The sequence below is a fragment of the Anolis carolinensis genome, chromosome 6 (genome assembly GCF_035594765.1).
Source record: "Anolis carolinensis isolate JA03-04 chromosome 6, rAnoCar3.1.pri, whole genome shotgun sequence".
NCBI lineage: Eukaryota > Metazoa > Chordata > Lepidosauria > Squamata > Dactyloidae > Anolis > Anolis carolinensis.
Window position 1 is genome coordinate 71,472,725 of NC_085846.1, and position 23,128 is coordinate 71,495,852.

General features: G+C 38.9%; 1 protein-coding gene and 1 long non-coding RNA gene across 3 annotated transcripts in view; one reads left to right on the plus strand and one right to left on the minus strand.

Moving 5' to 3' along the window:
- Nucleotides 1-23,128, plus strand: part of trim71 (tripartite motif containing 71) — a 49,612-nt gene that overhangs the window by 21,913 nt on the left and 4,571 nt on the right. The window contains exon 2 of the mRNA XM_003215655.4: nucleotides 19,712-19,879. Coding sequence (XP_003215703.2) covers nucleotides 19,712-19,879 — 168 coding nt within the window. The remainder of the gene's footprint in view (nucleotides 1-19,711; nucleotides 19,880-23,128) is intronic.
- LOC134299885 (uncharacterized) lies at nucleotides 367-11,387 on the minus strand. Of its 2 annotated transcripts, XR_010007135.1 has the most exons (4): nucleotides 11,072-11,387; nucleotides 7,562-7,583; nucleotides 5,042-5,098; nucleotides 367-702 (listed from the first exon to the last, which is right to left on the minus strand). It is a non-coding gene; the product is annotated as an uncharacterized LOC134299885 (long non-coding RNA). The 2 variants fall into 2 exon arrangements; XR_010007134.1 differs by having other exon boundaries at nucleotides 5,042-7,583.

Below are 23,128 nucleotides of genomic sequence, written 5' to 3' on the forward strand. Positions count from 1 at the left end.
CTTTGCCATGTTACTCCAGACTGCTGTAGTAGAGTAAGAGAGACACAGCAATGTAGTTTTCAGAACTGGAGACCAATTAATGGTTAAATATGGTTGATGGGGTTTCTGTTTATCTATTGTCAAATACTGTTGACAGTACTCTTGAATAGCAGCTTAACTTTTTATTTTATGATAGGATTATTTGATGCAGTTGGTAGGATGGAGGCTTCTGCATCCTGACCAACAAACTGAGATTTGTTCTTCATGTGACGTTTACTTGCTGTTCGGCAAAAACAGTAATAATTGGTATGATCTCTTAAAATAATTTAAAATTTTAAAAATCTAAGTTATTGAAATGTCTTCACTACTAAACATATCCAAACGAAATACATAGTCATTTGTTTATTCATTTTTGGCTGAAAAGCAAGGAAATGGCTATGGAATATAGAATTGTAGAGTTGGAAGAGACCTCCTGGGCCATCCAGTTCAACCCCCTGCAAGAAGCAGGAAAATCTCATTCAAAGCACCCCCGACAGATGACCATCCAGCCTCTGCTTAAAAGCCTCCAAAGAGGGAGCCTCCACCACATTCTGGGGCAGAGAGTTCCACTGCCAAACAGTTCTCACTGTGAGGAAGTTCTTCGTAATGTTCAGGTGTAATCTCCTTTCCTGTAGTTTGAAGCCATTGTTCCGCGTCCTAGTCTCCAGGGCAGCAGCAAACAAGCTATATATGGAAGAAAAGTAGAGAGAATTGGTGACTACAGGCTTTCAAGCAGGAAACCCAAGAATTGAATTGAATGCATGGATACTATCCTGCATCATCACTGAAGCCTTGTTTTCTACAATCCTTCATATACAGGTCTTACCATTCCCCACCACCAGGATTCCTGGTGAAGACAGCTGATTCTCTCACAGCAGAATTCGCTTCTAACACAGTTAAAAAAAATCTTTTGATTCTAATCTCTCTGGCAAGCCTCAGCACATTTTGTGCCTTAGCCTTATAAATCTTTTCCCTACAGTAGATTGGGAACACCGGATTAGCTCAAATCTATACCTAGTTCCACATCATTCATTCATGTTTTCTACAGTGGCCAGCTAGTGATGTTCAGATAAAGAATTATCTAATCATTTTTAAAGTAATATAAAAGTTAGTGTCATCAATAGTAGATGAGACATTATACTGAGGGCTAGACATGTGCTTTTAGGCATTCATGATATCCATAATAATTTTGCTTAATAAACCAGCTCTCCTGTGTGACAGAATGTCAGGCAAAAGGATAAAAATGGTGCCAAATAACACACACCTCCTTATTACATGGCATTGCAGTACTGCAGTAAATGAAGGCACTGGGGCAGTGTCCCACACAATACTTCCCTCCAAGGAAATCCTCAGTCAAAGAGAATGTGTACACAGTTATTTGGAGTGCCACAACACAGCCAGAACACACAAAACACCATAAAATTTTCCAAAGAGCATTTAAGGTCTAAAGCTTTACTTCAGAGAAAGACATTGTGGAAGATGCAGCCATGAATATTGTCTGACAGTAACTGGTACACAGCCTTGGTGGAGGTGGTATCTACAAATCTGAACAAAGAGTTTTTAGTTCAGTTATGGGCTGGATTCTATTAAAAGCATATGCCAAATTTGGAGACATGGAAGTGTAAGAACTGGAACATCATGTTAATGTCAAAATTGCTGTGTAGATTTTGACCCATTTCAGTACTTTGGAAGACTCAAATCAAGTGAGACTTGGGTGATAAAATTTATCTTATGCATTATGTACTTCAGGGTTGTCCAACCTGCGGCCCAACACAAAATCATAAATTTACTTAAACATTAAAATGTTTGGAATTTATTGCTCGCTCCCCAAAAATGAGCACAAACTTTATAATGAACGCAAACTTTGTAGATGACAAGGGAATGGAGAATATGCTACATCTACAAATACCGGATTTTAATTACAAACAGTTAAGCCAGAAAATGTGATCAATAATAAATGGGGTGGTGCATAATTACGGGGACATTCATAGGGAGACCAACATGCTTGTTTACAAAGCTATTGTCCTCCCAACCCTGTTATATGCCTGTGAAACGTGGCCCATTTACAGACTTCACACTCAACTCCTGGAACAATTCCATTAGCGTTGCCTCCAAAAAATTCTGCAAAACTCTTGGGAAGACAGGCAGACAAATGTCAGCATGTTGGAAGAAGCAAAAACCATCAGCATTGAAGTGATGATCCTCTGCTGGACTGGTGACATTGTCTGAATGCCCGGTCACTGCCTCCTAAAGCAGTTGCTATACACCCAACTCAAGAATGGAAAATGGAAAGAGACTGGGCTTGAAACCAACCTTAAAAACTGTGGCATAGACACAGAGAACTGGGAAGCCCTGGCCCTTGAGTGTTCTAAATGGAGGTCAGCTGTGACCAACAGTGCTGTGGAATTCGAAGAGGCACGAATGGAGGGTGAAAGGGAGAAACATGTCAAGAGGAAGGCATGTCAAGCCAACCCTGACCAGGACCGCCTTCCACCTGGAAACTGATGTCCTCATACAGATCAAGAATAGGTCTCTACAGTCACCTACGGATTCACCACCAAGACACTACACTTGGAAGGCCACCGTACTGTGACACGAGTGATTGCTGATGATGATGACAATTAGGATTAGTTTGTGAGAACTTTCTTTTGCTTATCTGTGGTTGAGGATATCACAAAAATTATGCATGAATCTTCTTTTTCTTTTGTTCATCAGTTATCATTAGTATTCTAATATTTTATGTGTGACCCAAGACAATTCCTTCTCTTCCGATGTAGTCCAGGGAAGCCAAAAGGTTAGACACCCCTGATCTACTTGAAACATTCTAGTAAGAATAACTGTTTTTTACTTGAGTTGAATTTCCATTGAATATGGTCTAGACTAGAGCAATGGTTCTCAATCTGGGTGCCCCAGGTTGAGAATCACTGGTCTAGAGACATAATCTTTGATGGAAGATAGATTTTTACTGCTTAGGGGTGTTGGAAGAAGTGTTCCTACAACAGAAGACTTGTGCCAAAATAACTTTTTTGGAGTTTGCTGAAAAGAACATGGTGGGAGGAGGTTGCTTATTTGGAGGTGAACATACACATGTGTGCTGGATATACTGTCTTGTTGATAAAATTATAGTCAATTCCAGGCCTGTTTTTTCCTCACATATTTGCAATGGCAAGAGGCTGCAGTTGCAGAAAGGAGAGGAAAAAGCATTTTATGTATTTACAGAGGCACATGGTTGACTTGAACCTAGTAGTCATGTCACCTAAAATTAATTTCTTTGCTGATAAAAAAAATCTACATTACTATTTACCTCTCCTCTCTGCTACCTAGCAACTTCCATGTTTTCACAAGACAAGAGATAGATCTAAATTAAAGCTGGCCTATATTCAGAACAAGAGGATAGAGGTAAAAGTTTTCCCCTGACATTATGTCTAGTTGTGTCCAGCTCTGGGGGTTGGTGCTCATCTCCATTTCTAAGCCGAAGAGCCGGTGTTATCCGTAGATGCCTCCAAGGTTACGTGGCTGGCATGGCTGCATGGAGTGCCATTACCTTCCTGCCGGAGCGGTACCTATTGATCTACTCACATTTGTATGTTTTGAACTTCTAGGTTGGCAGAAGCTGGGGCTAACAGCGGGAGCTCACCCTGCTCCCCGGATTCAAACCAACAACCTTTCGGTCAGCCACAACACCTAACCTAATCTTTTAACTTCTTTTAACTTCTTTCTTGGTTTGTTCTCTCATCTATATTTTGTTCTACCTTGTCTGGTGAAGAGTTCTGTTCACATTCTTGTCTGACATTTTGTTTGGCCCTACGAAAGCTGTTGCCAACTATGGAATTTAGTTCCCCCCCCCCCCCCTCATGCCGCTTTCTTGCTTTCTTTCTGGAATCGGGACCATTTGTCTTCAGAACTCTTGATTTTGTGTAGAAACAGCTAAAGGTGCTTGCTTTAATGTGGGATGGGAGCTGTCAGAGTCACCCCTTGTAGATAGTGACATCAAAGTGTCTGTGTTCCTGTGGCCAGTTTTGAAATTGCATCTGTTTTCTCACCATTAATTCTCTTGCATGAAATTTTTACTGTAACTTTAAAATTATTCTTCGGAAACTGCGCAATTTTGATATATTACCAGATTGCTGAAGGGAGCCCCTGATGGCGCAGCATGTTAAAGCGCTGAGCTGCTGAACTTGCGGACTTGAAAGGTTGCAGGTTCGCATCCATGGAGTGGAGTGAGCGCCCGCTGTTAGCCTCAGCTTCTGCCAACCTAGCAGTTCAAAAACATGCCAATGTGAGTAGATGAATAGGTATTGCTCCGGCAGGAAGGTAACGGTGCTCCATGCAGCCATGCTGGCCGCATGACCTTGGAGGTGTCTATGGACAACGCCAGCTCTTCGGCTTAGAAATGGAGATGAGCACCAACCCCCAGAGTCGGACATGACTGGACTTAATGTCAGGGGAAAACCTTTACCTTTACCTATCAGATCGCTGTAGCTATATTTTCTTTCCTTTTTTTAGATCTGGGATTCCCCAATTTTGACATAGCATGTTAATTTTGAGCTTTTCCTTTTATATTACAAATAATTGGAAATTCCAGGGATGGTCTTCCACAAAGCCCTGGAATAATTTACAAGTACTTTAATTTTTAAATTGGTCATCTAAGTGCACATATATCTGACAAATGTAATTACAATAATAATGATAATATTAATGGCAGTAATAATGACTTCTGCAATTGCAATGTTTCCCTTTTTTATAAAAACAAAAAAGTATGCCAGATGGGTGAGGAATACACTTGCCTGTGTGATCGCTCAGAGGATTGAGGATTTCTGTAGAAATGGACAACGTTCCTTGCATGTGAAGGGGGGTTGAATATCTTATCAGTTTTCTTAAAATGGAAAGGAATAAAATGCTACAGTAAGAAAATGATTCCTTCCACTTTCTACCCCAAATGGAATGAACTCAAAGCACTTCCAATAGATGACCATCCAGCCACACTTCAAGATATCATATTCCATTATCTAATAGCTCTTACCATAACAAAGTTATGTGGAATCTGTTTTCCTGTAGTTTGAGCCCATTGTTCCATGTCCTGAATACTCAAACAACAGAAAATAAGTTTAGTCCATTTTCAGTATGACAGCGTTTCCACTTTGTGTCTCCTCTGAGGATTGGTAGGGGCTATTCTGTGTGCTGAACCCCTCAAGTTTACTTGCATGTTTGTTCTCTGAGGACTCACTGGTGCTTTGGTTGCTGTTCCTCATCACTGATAAGTGTGAATCAATTTTGTACCTTCAAACTCACAAAATGATCCCTGGTTGTTGTGCTTCTTGTGTCACATTACTCCAGATGTCTACCTTTTGTGCTTGGGAACTGGTCTCTTCCTGAGAAATACCTCCTGTGTGTTTCTGATCCTGGATAGTCTGCTCTGCTCTAGAAAACCTCATGATCCCTAATATACTGAAGACTAGATGCATGGAGGCTCGGTTTGCTGGGCACCAACTTAAACTTGCTAATATCTACATCCTCCACCAAGAATACAGACATGCCACAGCTGTTGCAAGTGTCTGCAGCAGCTTCCTCAGTATTCATATTCAGTTACCTTATGTAAGCCACTGATATAGAACTCCAGAAGTTTATCTATACTGTAGAATTAATACAATTGTATGTGTGTCAGGAGCAGCTTGAGAAACTGCAAGTTGCTTTTGGTGTGAGAGAATTGGCTGTCTTCAAGGACATTGCCCAAGGGATGCCCGGATGTTTTGATGTTTTACTATCTTTATGGGAGGCTTCCCTCATGTCTCTGCATGGAGCTGGAGCTGATAGAGGGAGCTCATCCGCATTCTCCCCATGTTGGATTCGAACCAGCAACCTTCAGGTCAGCAACCCAACCTTCAAGTCAGCGGTCTGCCAGCAAAAGGGTTTAACCCATTGCTCCATTAATATAGTTTGGCCCCACTTTAACTGCCATGGGTCAATGTAGTGGAACCATTCAAGTTGTAGTTTTACAAGCTCTTGTTTTCTTTGCCAAAGAGTGCTGCTTTTCCTTATCAAGCTTCAGCTCCCAGGATTCCATAGCATTGAGTTATGGTAGTTAAAGTGTGGTCAAGATGGGGGTCCTCAGACTTTTTAAGTGAAGGGCTAGTTCACGGTCCCTCAGACTGTTGAGGGGCTGGACTATAGCTTGAAAAAAACATGAACACATTCCTATGCACGCTGGACATATCTTATTTGTAGTTCAAAAATATCACGAAAAAACAATATAGTATTTAAAATGAAATGGTCTACATTTCAAGAGAGTTCTAGCTGTATTACAAACATCAAATCTCACACCTTGATACTTTACCCCATACGATGCAGTATTTGGATTATTTTAGCAGCTCCCTCTGCTGTGCAGTAAAATTCTCTTGCCTTCAGAACTAGCATGAGTTGGTTGCGACAAAGAAAGTCCTCCCACTATGTATAGGAAACACTTCCTGCAGTTTCTGCATTGTGGCTAGTGAGTCGGTAAGAGCAGAAGTAAAATGCTTTTTTATACTTTATTAAACATTTCTCCTGTTTCCTATGGTTTCCTAATAGTCACATTCTAGCTTATCATAATTTGAAATCTTAGTTTCCTTGATGTGTTTTCTGTGGATTCTCAGTAAACAGTTTATGTTCAATTGTAATGCATTCACATGTGAGAATATATGCATGTACATAATTATTTATTCTATATAGCAGCGATGTGAGTGTTCTGCCCTTCTAACACAGAAATCCATGCGGATTTGAAATGTGTTTCACTTTTGTACATTTTTTTTAAAATATGCTGAATAGTTATTATGAAAGGCATAAATAATTATCTTTGCAGTAGTCAAAATTGCTAAACTTAAATGTCAAAAACTCAGTAAAATGCAGTAGAAATACCAGAACATTATATTCAGTGCTTTGCTTGGAGATTAATTTTACTAGAATATTTAAACTATTTTGATATATTGAATCAGTAGCATACATATCTCCAGCATTGCTTCCATTACATGAAACCATTGGAACAATAAACGCATTTTTGAATGCCTAAAGAGCCATGGATATATTTCCTTGTTCGATTTTAGATTTCACTGGTGGTTTACCAATTGCCTATGACACTAAAATTCTATATGAACTATTCTTCTTTTAATAATCTGCAGAAAAAGTAAATATGAGCAGAAATCTTTGTGGATAACATCCACATCCATGGACTCTAGACTTAAGCAAAGAGGATGCTTGGTGTGGTTGGGAAGGAAGTAGTCAAGTTGTCTCTATGGAAAAGACCAAATGCAATATAATTGTAGTGGCCTACGAAACTCACATAGTGTGTTCTCTTACCCTTTCCTGTGCAAATTTGTTCCATCCCTTCCCTTGTTGGCCTTAACCACACCTAGCTTTAGTACTAAATGAAGCTGCATGATTGATATTGACAAGGGAAACAATATGAGGATTTGCAGGAGCAGGGAGGTTTTTTGGGGTCTGTTCCTGCACATGCGGCTGCAGGCCTGCTGTCAGTCTCTTAGCCTTGGCTAAGGTAGTGAGGTATTACCTTGTGCTGTTCCAATGGATTGCTGAAACAAAATGGGAGAGAATGTGAAGTTAGTTGCATCTCAGAAGGTTCTGAACAGTAAAGAACTTGCTACCCAATGAAAGGACAACACATTTTTAAAAAGGCAGCTGGATGTGTGGGACAAAGCACTGAGGAACTGTTTTCTGGAAGCAACCTTAAATAAGGAGGAAGACATTTCTACAAACTTGAAAATCAGAGAAGTGACTATAGCATCAGTAGAATATTATTTCCCCCTAACTGTGATAGTAATAATACTGAATTTTTTAACCTTCATTTTGTATACAACCCTATTCTGAGAATATATTATCTCAGTATGCAGACAGAACTGTGTATTGTATCAGGCTGACACAAATAGTGAGCTAAGACTAATATGAACGCACAGAAAATAAATCTGTCTTTTACTTATTTCAAATAACTTGATGGCTCATGATGCTTTTCAAATAATTTGGAACTTTCTAGCAAAGATTTGGAAGGTAAAAGGGGTATATCGTACCGTGTTTTCCCGAAAATAAGACAGTGTCTTATATTAATTTTTGCTCCCAAAGATGCACTAGGTCTTATTTTCAGGGGATGTCTTATTTTTCCATGAAGAAGAATTCACATTTATTGTTGAACAAGAAAATGAACATTTATTCTATACTGTACAGTAGTTGTCATCACAAACCAACATAACCAGACAAACTGTGAATCCTGTCAAGAATTTCTTGTTACTACCATTATTTCCATATACAACTAGTATGTACATATATTAATCCTGCATGCTATGGTGTTTTGTTTGGTGGGCGCCAGGCATGCTTCGAAACAAAAACTTTGCTAGGTCTTACTTTCGGGGGAGGCCTTATATTTAGCAATTCAGCAAAACCTCTACTAGGTCTTATTTTTGGGGGATGTCTTATTTTAGGGGAAACAGGGTATATAAGAAACACCCAAGAAACAACGAAAGAATTTGAAAAAAAATATTAAGGAAAAAAACTGCTTTTTTATGTAATGCCATGTTTGATGGCCATTACCAACAGCAATTTCTTCATGCGATCCCTGTATGCTTTACAAAACCTAAACAGTTTTAACGTGAAGGTTGACACTTATGGACTGTCATGTCTGACACCCAGGTCCATGTTTATATGGAGATTCTGCAAAAAAACATATGGTGGAGTTTTCCTAGATGTCAGATTTATTAATGAATCCCAAAATGGAGGTTGAGATGAGGGATTGCCCCCAATTTTTTTATCAGACACCAATGATCAGTTCCACCAAGATTCCTATAAAGTTGGATCCCATAAAGATCTTCCAGTCAAATGCATCCTAGCTTATAGCAGCGCTTGCATCTCACTAATAAGGGTTTATATTTTTCTGCTTTCCTTGATATATTCATTGTATGTTTCTCACTTACTATTATTTTTTCATTGTCTTTACAGTAGTGACATTGTTAACTGATTTAGATGGTGATATTAAACTTGCTGTATTCTGTGTTTTTGCAGTTTCATAAAAACATACATGTAAATATGCAAAATTCATAACAGCCCGCTTGCCAGTTTTGAGTCCCAAACCTTAAAAGTAGTTCTGGGATATCTCAGCATATTATTTGCATTTGAATTGCAATGTTGTATGGAGACCTCAGAGAGTGTAACATTGAAATTGCTTCATAGAACAGAGTCGTATTCCCTCAGAATATAGACTGAGCATCTTTTCTCTGGAAATCCAAGATACTCCAAAAACATCCACATGGGTGACTGAGCTAGTTACATTTTTGCTTTCTGATGGTTCATGCACAAAATTATTCAAAACTATGTGCAGAATTACCTTCAGGTTATATGTATAACGTGTATACAAAACAAATAAATTTTGTGTTTAGATTTAATTCCCATCTCTAAGATGTCTCAATATGTACATGTATGGAAATATATACAGTAGAGTCTCATCCAAGCTAAACGGGCCAGCAGAAGCTTGGATAAGCTTGGATAAGCGAATATCTTGGATAATAAGGAGGAATTAAGGAAAAGCCTATTAAACATCAAATTAGGTTATGATTTTACAAATTAAGCACCAAAACGTCATGTTATACAACAAATTGGACAGAAAAAGTAGTTCAATAGGCAGTAATGTTATGTTGTAATTACTGTATTTACGAATTTAGCACCAAAATATCACGATATATTGAAAATCTTGACTACAAAAATGGCTTGGATTATCCAGAGGCTTGGATAAGCGAGGCTTGGATAAGTGAGACTCTACTGTATTCCGAAATCTTTAAAACCCTGTAAAATCCAAAGGTCTTCTGGCCCCGAGCATTTTGGATAAGGGGTATTGAACTTGTATTATTTTGCCTTTATAGCTGAAATAGGGATACAGTGAGGAATACAGGTAGACGAACAACTTTATTAAATACTTCAGTAAACCGTGGATGCATGTAATCTTATTTAAATTACTACAGTAATGCATTTGTTGGCAACAATATCAGTTCTGTAGCATAATAGCAGGAACTCCCACCCTATGAAAAAACAATGCTACAAAACAGTAAGGTCAGTTGAGTGAGATAGTAAAGAAAAATGTTTGAGGTTGTACAGCATAGCAGAAAACATTATCTTTGAATGGAATGCTGCTTTGAATGGGATTACAAAAGCAGACAATATTTCATTACTCCTTCAAATTGAAATATTGACTATGCTGTTCTACCTATTGATTCTTGTAAGCTTTTGTTTCCTTCATACCAACGTTTCTACAACCAGGGTTTGAGCTCTGTGATCTTATAGAGCGTTTTGGTCAAGAATAAACATGGAATGTGATTTATTCAGGAAGTTACTAACACTCTGCCAAAAGTGGTTTAATGAGGGCCCACTGAACATGGTATGCTAATTTTGAAAGATTCACCACAATCAAAATGTAATATTTCTTGCCATTATGCCATTGACACCAATAAGTTGAGATAACTTTGTTTTAAATGTTTTAATGTAATGTTAAAATTAATGTGGTAGGAGGGTTAGAATTTGTTAGTTCTGAAATACGTATGTTGGAGTGGATGACACTAGCTTACACAACATGTCTATGAAATCTTGCATAACTATCTGTACAACATGTGGTGTGTACAGTCAGCCCTCTGTTTTCAAGGATTCAACCACCCATGTTTATTTATCTATCTAGCTATCTATTTTATCAAGGAGCAACCTTGATTTTGCCTTTTTATACAAGGGACATTATTTTCCTACACCATTGTATAATAGGACATGAACATCCACAGATTTTGTTATCTATGGGGAGGTAGTGGAGGTCCTGGAGCCAAACCCCATTGGATATCAAGGGTCTGCTGTATTAGCATTTTCCAGTGTGCATGCCCTGGGAGAAGCATGTGTACTAATCATGCTCATGTTTATTAATCCATATCCGCACACTGAGAAGCCATAAATGGCCACAGATTTCAATCAAGTTCACGTCAATTAAAAGTTCCATTTTGGAGTCAAGTCTGTAGGTGGTATTCAGAGTTCATATACTCACTGTTCCACTGTCTCTTGATCCTAGGACTAAGAGTGGGAAGTCAAGCCCCCTTTCTCTCTCTTGGACTCATACATGAATAATTAAGCAAGGCATGACAAGTAAGCTGAAAGACAAGTCTCCAGCGAGCTTCACAGAGAGTCTAAGCTTCTTTTGCATCGCTGCTTTCACTAGAAGCCGTGACAGGGAAAAATCCACATTCCATTGCTTTTGTTAACTGTGCCTGGCACTTGAAACTTTTGGAGAGAGGAGGCAGGTGGGTGGGGCATAGTGGAAGGCTGACCAACAGTGAGGGGGAAGGGAGCTAGTATTGGAATTGTCCACTCAGGTCAGAGTTTAACTCTGGCAGCCATTCATCAGATGTGGGTTGATTGCTGTGGAATCCTAGGAGACATTTAACTGAATTGCTAACACCCCCCTCCCAATTCCATTTGAAAGCAGATGGACAAAAAAGCAGGGGGTAATGACACCCAGGAATTCTGTATGTTGTGAAATGTTCCCCCTTTTTATAGTGCACTGTAAAGTCCTTTCCTTGAGCAATCTGGTTTATGGCCTGGCTCTAGCACCCCTTGGCCTGCTGAGGCTATAAAAGATGAATAGCCCTGTTCACCAGCTCATGAAGCAGGTTCCTGTTGTTTGTCTTTTTTATTTTGCATTTCTAAGATGTGTACGGACAAAAAATCTCTGCATCGGAAGTGAGCAATTAACTTACACTAAACAGCTGTACTGAATGAGTGCAAGTTGATTAAGTACCTCTAAGCACTAATTCAAGAGGGGCTTAAATACTTTTAAGGCACCAGATCCTGTCTTTTGTTAGAAGCTAAGCAGAATCAGCCTTAGATAATCCTGGGATGGGAGACCACCAATGAATATCACACACTGTAGACTTCAGGTAAATGAACTGGCAAAACCAGCATTGAAAACCTCTTATGAGGTGGCCATAAATTGAAAGACACCCCAAAGGCACATACACACATTCATACCAGCTTCTTTTTTCTGCCTCTTCCTTTTCAAGATGCCATGCTATTTATCCAGAACAAGCCTGGGACTTGAGTATTGATATGTCTTCATATATCAGCAGGTGTGAAATACAGTGTAATACCACTTGTATAATTCTGATAACTTTGAACAGTCATGATTGATAATTAAATATTTTTTTGTAAATCAACATCTTTACATTGTTGGTTCTGGATTTGAACCTTTTCCTCCCTTAAAAAAACAAAACAAATGAAACCTCTGTTCTCAGTCTGTTAAGCTGTTGCTTGTTTATAGGTAAAGGTAAAGGTTTCCCCTGACATCAAGTCCAGTTGTGTCCGACTCTGGGGGGTTGGTGCGTATCTCCATTTTTAAGGCAAAAGGCCGGCGTTGTCCGTAGACACCTCCAAGGTCATTTGGCCAGCATGACTGCATGGAGCGTCATTACCTTCCTGCCGGAGCGGTGCCTATTGATCTACTCACATTTGCATGTTTTTGAACTGCTAGGTTAGCAGGAGCTGGGGCTAACAGCGGGAGCTCACCCCGCTCCCTGGATTCGAACTGCTGACCTTCCACTCAGCAAGTTCAGCAGCTCAGCGGTTTAACCCACTGCCACTGGGGGCTCCACAATCCATATGCTCGTCTATATGGATTCATTGATGTCTTCAATGTGTATTGCTGCTGCTGCTGCTCAGTCGTATAGTCATCTCCGACTCTTCGTGACCTCATGGACCAATCTACGCCAGAGCTCCCTGTCGGCCGTCACCGCCCCCAGCTCCTTCAAGGTCAACCCAGTCACTTCAAGGATACCGTCCATCCATCTTGCCCTTGGTCGGCCTCTCTTCCTTTTTCCTTCAATTTTCCCCAGCATTGTGATCTTTTCCAAGCTTTCCTGTCTCCTCATGATGTGGCCAAAATACTTTAGCTTTGCCTCTAATATCCTTCCCTCCAGTGAGCAGCCGGGCATTATTTCCTGGAGGTTGGACTGGTAGGACCTTCTTGTGGTCCAAGGCACTCTCAGGATTTTCCTCCAGCACCAGAGTTCAAAAGCGTCTATCTTCCTTCGCTTAGCCTTCCTTATGGTCCGGCTCTCGCATCCATAGGTTACTATGGGGAATATCATTGCTTTCACTGTGCGGTCCTCCGTTGCCAATGTGATGTCTCTGCTCTTCACTATTTTGTCAAGGTTGGCCATTGCTCTCATCCCAAAAAGTAAACGTCTTCTGACTTCCTGGCTGCAGTCTGCATCTGCAGTGATCTTCGCACCTAGAAATATAAAGTCTGTCACTGCCTCCACGTTTTCTCCCTCTTATTTGCCAGTTATCAATCAGTCTGGTTGCCATAATCTTGTTTTTTTATGTTTAACTGCAACCCAGCTTTTGCACTTTCTTCTTTCACCTTGGGTGATAAGGCTTCTTGGCTCCTCCTCACCTTCATTCATCAAAGTGGTATCATCTGCATATCTAAGGTTGTTAATGTTTTTTCCAGCAATTTTAACTCCGGCCTTGATTCCTCAAGCCCCGCATGTCGCATGATGTGTTCTGTGTACAAGTTGAATAGGGAGGGTGAAAGTATGCAGCCCTGCCGCACTCCTTTCCCAATCTTGAACCAGTCTGTTGTTCCGTGATCTGTTCTTACTGTGGCTATTTGTGGCTTACTGTGTGTTACAACTTATTTATAAAATGTTGCCTATAGTTCAGGTGGCAGAATAGTCACTGACTATAAGGCAGTGCTACATGGTTATGTATTAGTTTTATATACTTTCTTTTTCAACTGCTCTGTTTTGAGGAATCCTGGTGGTGGGGAATGATCAAACCCATATATGAAGGATTGTAGAAAACAAGGTTTCATTTCAATAAATTATTGTAAGAGATCATACCAAATTATTGCTGTTTTTGCTGAACAGCAAGTAAACTTCACATGAAAAATGATTCCCCATTTGTTGGTTAGGAGGCAGAAAATATGTGCTTGTTGGAAAAACTGGCATCAGATCCTGGGATATAGGGCCTGTCTGGAAAAGGGCCCTGTAACAAGGATAATGAAGCTGCATTTCAGCAGTGGGAATTGCCTTACTTTCTTTAGTGGAAAAACTTTGTAGTTTTTAAAAACTACTTTTAATTGGTATTTTGAAGACATTTTGAAATTAATTTAACAAGCTCTGTGACATTTATCTTACCAGTACTAAGGTCGCACCTCCAGAATACACACAAGGAAAAGACACTAATAAGTCAGCCCTTTTCAAAAACATGTAATAAGCAAACATGTAATAAATAAGTCACATTTTAAATGTTATGATGAGTGACAGAAACAAATTATGCTTTAAAATTAATGTCTCAAATTCTTCTGTTTTAATGTTAAAAGGATGTTTACTCCTAGAAGAATATGGAAAAGCACTTGCCCATCTCAATGGCTTCCATTAATTGCTATTGCAGCTTAACTTTAGGAATAGTAACTTGGTTAAAAAGAACTACCTTGCATTCTGTTTCTTTGCATATAGCGAAAGCTACACTCTGCATAAAGTGCTACAGACAGGATTTTTAAAGAACACTTTTCCACTTCCCTTCTAACTTTCTTTCCCTCCACCATGCTATGATTAACAGCATATTTTTCAACAGTTCTTTCAGAATTTAATAGTCCCTTCTATTAATGTTCCAGACCCCCGAGGCAGAAGCATTATGCTTCTTTGAGTGTAATTTGTTAAACAGAGTGCCTTAAACCTGTGTGTGGTATTTAAAATGTAGTGTGAAAACATGGCCTTTTTAGTATCGAGTGTGGTGGTTGGAAATCATGGTAGTTGATGGGACAGATAGGAGACAAAGAGCTTGATACTTGCCTGAAAAGTTACTCCTAAGCTTAATGTAAATTGTGCTCTATTCCAGTTGTGAGGTGGGAAAGGGAAGCCTTTCCCACCTAAGCATTGGGAAAAACGAAAGGGAATAACTTCCTCTCATCCACAATTTTCTCTCTAGCTGTTTTTCTTTTGATGAAGGTTGCTTTGGATTAAAAACACCCAGCCAGATGGGAAATGCCTTGGAAGGAAATTTTGGAGTGGGAAAGAGGAGGAAGTAAAAGTCCCATCTCTGCAACACTGCTGTGCTTTTTACAGTTCTCCCACAATATTTACATCAAATTGTACAATCACAGTTTTGTCTGATTAATTTATTCACTGAATTGTACAGGAGGAGGAGGAGTTAACATTTAGCCTTTGCTCCTGGAATTGAAGAAACCATCAAATCGGAGGGAGACCATTCTTAATGGGAATTTAAAAGAGTAGTATACACTGTAACTTTGCCTTAACTTTGTCCCTCTTGACAGTTTAGAAAAATCTACTCTTTTGCTTTTGTTTACCTCTTCCAATGTGATTTGTTGTTGGCCTAAGAGAGAAAAAATGAGTAGGGCAGCTTCGGTAGCAACATGTGCAGCGACAATACTGAAGGCAGCTGAACAACTTAGAACTGACATATTGTGTTCAATGTTCTGTTACAGGCAGGGCCCTGCAGATTCCAAAGTGTCATGCAAATACAACAATTCTGTATTCTTGAAATCTCCTCTGGCACCCCACCTCATCCCATCTTTAGTCTATATGGTTGCAATGATTTGAAACCAGTTTGCCACAGTTGAAGAAAGCTAAGGAGAGGGGAAACTGGGACATCTTAAAAGCATATGGAAAAGTGAAACAATAGAGGATTAATTGGGACTGTTCCTACCAAATTGAGGTAGTTGGAAGAGTATAGGTTCCATTCTACACAATCCTTGGGATTTAGGGAGAGATATTTAGAATTCACAGCCATTGATGTTTAGAGACCCACCAAACTACCAGTCACAGGATTCTTAAGAAAGGATACTCAGGGTTGATTTTGTGGGTTTCTTCTTCTGAAATATGACCTACAGCACTTGTTATTTATTAATTATCTTCCATCCAACTGTTAACCAGGACTAACTCTGATTAGCTTCCAAGATCAGATGGGACTGTTCATGTTACTGTGTGATGGAGTGTCTTCAAGTGGTTTTTGATTTATGGTGATCCTAAGGGGACCCCATAATACGTTTTCTTGGCAAGATTTGTTCAGAGGGAATTTGCCACTGGCTTTCTCTGAAAGTGAAAGAGTGCACTCCCACATCTTTTAGAGTAATTTTCTTCTTTTTGCCTATCAATACTATCCTTTTTGAATTCTTCCCTAACAGTGTCCCTGGTTTCAGGCCGGGATTTTTTTGACCCCCAGTTATAAAGTGAAAATGTCTTAAACAAATCTTGCCAAGAAAGTCCCATGATAGGGCCATCTTAGAGTTGCCATAAGGCACATAACTAAAAAAAACCCTAAAGTCACATGTGTAACTACGAAGACTGGATATCTGTTCTTTGTTTTATGGGGGCAAGACAGAAAAAAAACTTAAATCAGGGATAATATCATAAAGTGCAGTTAAAAAGATTTTTATATATATAAAAATTAAACCACATATTTTAAAAAGTAGATGCTAAGTTTCTCTCAAATAATCAGGGTAGTATAAAATAATTAGAATATGATTTGTAATAATTACTTTCTATACTTAAATAATGCCTCTTCTTAAGGCACATTCACACAATAACTGCAGTTTTCAGAGACATCAACATGTAAGTTTCTTGCAGGATAAAAAGAAAGGAAGAGGAAAATGAAACATGTGGCTGAGGGGCAAAAGAAAAGGGCCTGAGGCCATTAGGAATTGTGGGAATTGAAGTCCAAAACACCTGGAGGGGCCAAGTTTGCCCATGCCTATGCTAGCACCTTAAAGACTAATTGATCTTAAGGAAGGTAAGGCTGGGACAATTCATCTTTAAAATAGATTTTCAGTCCCTTCCCTCCTCCTAGAATTTTTTTGTATCTGAAAAACACCTATTTTTCAAAACCAGAAGTGGAGATCTGGCTACCTTCAGCTGTGTAAGATACCCAACCACTCTTCCAGGGCTCCAGGGGAAGAAAATTGGCCTCCATACCCACCATAGTTGTCCACCTGTGCTTTAAAATATTGCTATTCTGTTGGTTTCTGTTGATTCTGGGTACTATCCAATATTGTTTTAAAAACATCTTGAATGATTTTGTTTTATAATGGTGTGCACATATTTATGACTTTTCAACCTATTTGACATTTCGGCAAAATAATAAAACAGTTGTAAGAGTAAAGTAAAAATTGATAATTACAGCCATTGTTTAGTGAGAATCCACTGAAATACTTATTTGGAAAAGCAGTCTTCTGTTCCATTACTATTTTATTTTAAATATAGTTGCTATTTTGAAATAATTTGCAAAACTGAAACTTCAGGGAGTAACTAGACAGTGCAGATGGTTCCAGTGTTTTTAATAGTGTTTTTGGGGGGGGTTCCCAGTTCCTCTAGTATACATTTATTGGGTTCTGTGACTATTACCGCCTTCTGTGATTAAAGGAACCCAGTTATTATTGGAGACATTTCCAGTAGGTAGCTTATGAAGAGTTCCTTGCACTCCTGAAGGCAACTTGAAAAACCACTTTTACAGTCAAGACCTTTTATATATTTTTAAAAATGCTTTCCTTTATTCTAAGTTAATATTAAATAAACATGTTTGGCATTGAAGAAAACCTTGCTACTTTTGAGCTAGCGTTGCTTGATATGTCAGTGGACCAAAGGATTTCTTTAACAATCTGTTAATTGTTTTGATTACTTTTCCCTCTCTTTTGTGGCTTGGTGCCTCCTACACTGTGCCTTGTATTCTTGCAGAAAGCAGCATCTGGATGTGCATGACAGGACTGCTCTCTGGCCTTTGACCTAGCTTTGCTTCTGGCATTAACTGTTTCAGCGGGTTAATAGTAGGTTTAGCTTGAGGCTGAACCCTTGCTCATATTGACGCCATTTTCTCTTCTGCTGGCCCCTTTTGACTAGAGAGAGAATCCGGGTGGGGGTGGGAGTGATACTTTTAACAACCAGGAGAATTGTGTGATATTCATGTGACTCGATGGCTGGTCAGCCTCAGGTTCTTTCTGCTGTAGTGCTTTAAAAATGAATAAGGATTTTTTCTTAATGCGTCACTCTTCAGTGAAAATGTGTTGCAAAGTAGGGTACAGCTATCTCCTGACAAAGGGCAACAGTGAACTTCAGAGACGCTTGGATATTTGTTAATTTTTTTTTCACCAACAAATATTCATAATTCTTATTTTTAAACCATTGCTTTGTGGATTGTGTTTTGGTTAGGGAAGTCATGGGGTTGAATTATAATGTAGATTTCACAAAGTATCTCTAGAATTCTTTTAAAGAATTCAAAAAGATTACTGACATTTATTGCATTCCCCCAAATTCCTCTCGCCATATAGTATGTTTGGCTAAACATGTTGCATTGCAGAAAATATCTGACCTACCAGTTTGTTTGAAAGAGGAACTAACTTTTGGGTGTGACTTTCAGGAATGTCTGGTGCAATTATCTTTTTTTCTGGTTGACCCTTACCCACTGTTTCAAATTCTATGCATTTTGAACTACTTGTGTTTCTCTGGGGATAAATGTAAATCTGCCATGCAGTTAGAGCAAGACTGGGCAACTTGTGGCTCTTCAGAAAGTGATAGACTACAGTTCCCATCATTCCTTACCATTGGCTTAATGAGCTAAGACAGATCAGAGTAGCAGAAAAATAACATCTGATGGCTCACAAGTTGTCCATGCTTAAATCACATAGGTAAAGGTAAAGGTTTTCCCTTGACATTAAGTCTAGTTGTGTCCGACTCTGGGGGTTGGTGCTCATCTCCATTTCTAAGCTGAAGACCTGGCATTGCCTGTAGACACCTCCAAGGTCATGTGGCCAGCATGACTACATGGAGCGCCGTTACCTTCCTGCCAGAGCAATACCTATTGATCTACTCATATTTGCATGTTTTCAAATTGCTAGGTTGGCAGAAGCTGGGGCTATTAGCGGGAGCTCAACCTGCTCCCCCGATTCGAACCACCAACCTTTCAGTCAGCAAGTTCAGCAGCTCAGTGGTTTAACCCGCTGCGCCATTGGGGGCTCCCAAATCACATACTGTATTTATTTCAATAAAATCAATTGCATAGTGATTGTGTTTGCGCGCTCATTTGCACACAAAGGAACTTTTGTATTTCTTAATTACTGAAATGTGAAAATAACATTTGTTTGTTGTTGTTTGCAATCAGGTCAATTTATGATGTTCATATAAATGAGAAACTTGCTCTTCTAAGCTTGTTCATTAGTAACAGTGCTACCATCAGCATAGCTTCTTACCTCATGGGAGTGTGCAGTCTCACCACTACAAAGGAAATGTAGTGCCATAATGGGTCTTATAAATTACTAGTGTATAAATAAATTAATCCTAGTGATGCAGGGTTTTGAGAAAGTTTTTTGAATAGCCTGCTTGAAGATCACCCACTAAAAACAAAATGAAGCAGGAATGCTTTCAATACATATAAAAGCAATTAAGAGAATATACATCATAATGGGAGAATTGGTATGAGAAGATATTCAATCTCTTCCTTGGATTAGTAACTTTGGTTTCTAGAAAGAAGCTTCTGGCACCACTGCTAGCCCACTACCATTTACAAGTGATAATTATTGTTAGGGGTATGCATTGCCGTGGGACTTTTATAATTACTAAGCAACTTCTTAATCTTTGGCTCTCTTCTTAGACGTTTTCCTAAACCTTCTCTCTTGCAGGTGCTGCATTTTTATTGTGACACGTGTTCTGTCCCCATCTGTCGGGAATGTACCATGGAACGACATGTGGGTCACAGCTTTATCTACCTCCAAGATGCTTTGCAGGACTCTCGAACTCTAACCATTCAGCTATTAGCTGATGCTCAACAGGGACGCCAAGCCATTCAGGTGAGTGCACACTTAGCATGGGGGAAACTGCTGATACTGTAACTGGTCCTGAAATTCCCCAGGCCTGGAATGGATGATGAATTGTTGTAGCAGTTGCCAATAGATAGTACATTTAATCAGAGTAGTAGTAGTAATCAGTCAATACATTTTATATTTAATACATCCTGCACCTTAAAAATCCTGCTCCTGCAGTTGGCTTCTGTTTTCATTTGGGTCACAAAGAGACCACTATCAATACATATCGAATGATGAAGCTTCCAAAGAAGTAGCTCTTCTGATGCATGGAACTGTAAGGATTAACAAAGTTATTGTGGTACAGTATAACCTCCATATGTGCAAAGGAAATGTTCCTGGACTTTCTGGGGAAATGTGAAATTGCAGATAGAATTAGACAAAACTTTATTTGGAAGCATAGGACTCTAGCATATCAAGTGCCTCCACAATGATTATATGGTCAACTTTGAGCTGTGCACCCACCATGCCGGTACTCTACTGTTCTGTATTTTTTAAAAATTTCAAGCTGCCTAGAGTTGATTTGAGGGGAGGGGCTGGAGAAGGATATAAATAAAAGTAATAACTCCTAATATACATTGATTTATAGATATAACAGCATTTATTTAAATCCTACCAAACTGCTAAGGCACAAGATGAAGGGGAATATGTTAATTTCTATTTCAGTGGAAAGATACCAGTTTCTTTCTATCTTACTTGCCTAAGGCACCAAGATTTCCAGAATTGTTTCCAACTGAAAATTTACACATGCATGTAAACTAAATTTTTCTCTGTGTGAAACTTGAAAATTTGTAATAACTAGACTGTTGATTCATCTTCTCTTTGTCACTGCTTTCGTGGGGAAGGAGAAAGGAATCTAGAGAGACGGTCCAAACTGTGAATGTTTGAATAAACTTTTGGATCATAGGTCCTATTTTTTTCTTTTTCCCATCATCTTGCTAATTCTTCTGAACTACCTTTATAATAAATCTCTCTGATAACACTAGCGAAGTCATGGGTGGCTGAAATGCGCTTCCGAAGTATGGTTTCTGGGAAGTGATCCAGTCATCTCAGTGTTTCAGAAACTGGTGCATCAGAACTGTTTCCTTTATATTGGTAAACAACCCAAAAATGATTCCTTTATAGACACTCAGCCTTGTTTCTTAGACATATGCTGCTGAATAGGTTTAACTGGTCTAGCTCATCTTGAAATGGAAAAAAAATGCAGTCAGAAACTTATCTTGTCATATAGGTCATATTCTGCTGGTTATTGAAATAGAAGATGAAAAGCACAATAGATCTTGGATCATCAGAACTTAGGAAAGATTGTCACCATCCTGCTTACTGGGTGCATTTTTGTATATATTTTACAGGATTTTGAACTGGTGAAACCCCTGATGTTCTCACCAAACAGCCCCATCTGCTGGCACTAGAGTTAATAAAAATCACTTTAAAAAGCAAAAAAGGAGAAAGCCATTGGAGCTTCAGAATATCAGAGTATGTGCACTTACAGTCCCTGAATGCTACATACCCATTACTTTAGGGGAGAAACTATGAAGATAAGATTAAAATTAAAATTAAAGACGTAGATTCTCAGAAAAGTTAATATTGGTGCTTGCAACCTTTGATCCACCAGCTGTTTTGGAGTTCAGCTCCCAGAAGCCTCAACCCATATGGCTAATAGCAGTTAGTGGCATAACACATAGCAACTTAATTAGGAATTCATCCAATGTTACTGGGAATTAAAGCTCAATACTGACAAATCTATCGATATTATTGGCTTCGTTTGAATGTAAAACTAAACCATGTTTGGATGTGTTTGACCTAACTGCAGCTTGTTCTAATTATAATTCCCATTTGCCACACCTCTTTTTGGTAATGGGATATGGAGGAACACCTCTAAAGAGTGCAAAGCCTGAGCATTGTCCAGGGGAAGAAGATATAAGAAAAAACATACCACTATTTCAAAAAAAAAATATAAGAAGAAGAAGAAGCTAATATGCAGAAGTCGTTACAGTTGTTTTGAACAAAACATAAGCTTTCTCCAAGTACTTTGACTTATTTTATCCATACAGATGAACAAAATGATAAAGTTTATTCTGGACTACTTCCACTTCAGTGTGCAGAGTGGAGGGATTTCCACGTTTTGAAAGTACCATGCAAACTTCTAGAAACAGAAGAACACAGAGGAAAGAAGATTAGGGCAAAGTATTGCCTGAAACACTCGTTTTCTGCACAATACTATTGATCTGCCTTTGGGGAAGCATTTAAATGTGTGAATCCTCACATATTGAAAGATAAAGTTCAGGAAAAACTTAAATTTGCTACATGAATAAAACAGCCTTGTATCGAGGGAAGAAGGCTAAGACAGTTGCTATATTTTCTGCTGTGTGTTATTGATAGATCATATAAATGAGGAGACAGTATTTTTGCTTTGTTAAAAAGACTTTTTAAAATGTCATGTAACTTCTCACGATGGAGCCTCTTTAAAGAAACACTTGATCTTTTGAATGCGCCAGGGAGGAGTGGTCTGTTTGCACTGTTTGATTTTTCTGACAAAGCCTGGTACTCAGTTGCTCAGTAGGTCTCTGGATAAGATATATTAAATGACCTTGTGAAATTTCCATCTTTGTGAAGGAACATCTGCAAGCTGGGGAGCTAGTCCTGGACCTGAGGTGGAGGATCATTCACCAATTTTCACGCTTTCTGAAATTACTCTTATGAGGTTCTCCCACCCCCAGTCTTTTTTCATTTAGAATGGAAAACTACATGAAAATATTTACTTCACTAACAAATTGTTATTTTCTACAGTTCTTCAAGGGAATAATGGATTCCCAATGGGTATAAACTTATAGGCTTGCATTCTTACTTTCCCTAAATTGCTTTCTCTGTATCTAACTGTGTCAGCCATGCATACTTTTGCTCATAAATCTAAACATTAGGTGTTCTTTAAAATGCAGTTTTAGACTTCTATAACCTTTGAAATCTTGTTCATCTTCAGAAACAGTTTGGCTTGACTTCGTGAGAGCTTTGAGCCCAACACTTAGGCTCACGTTCAGATTTCTCTGGATTTTAATCATATTTATTTGTGATTGAGAATTAGTGGTAATTGTAAACAAAAAAATGAGTAAACTGTATGAAGAGTTTTTGTAGTGGTTAGGGGCAGAGGACCCCTGTGAAAGTGTAAAACTTGTGAATTAAAAAGTCATGTTTTTTAACTTGAGAGAACGCCTTTCTAGGAATTCATAGGTCCTCTAG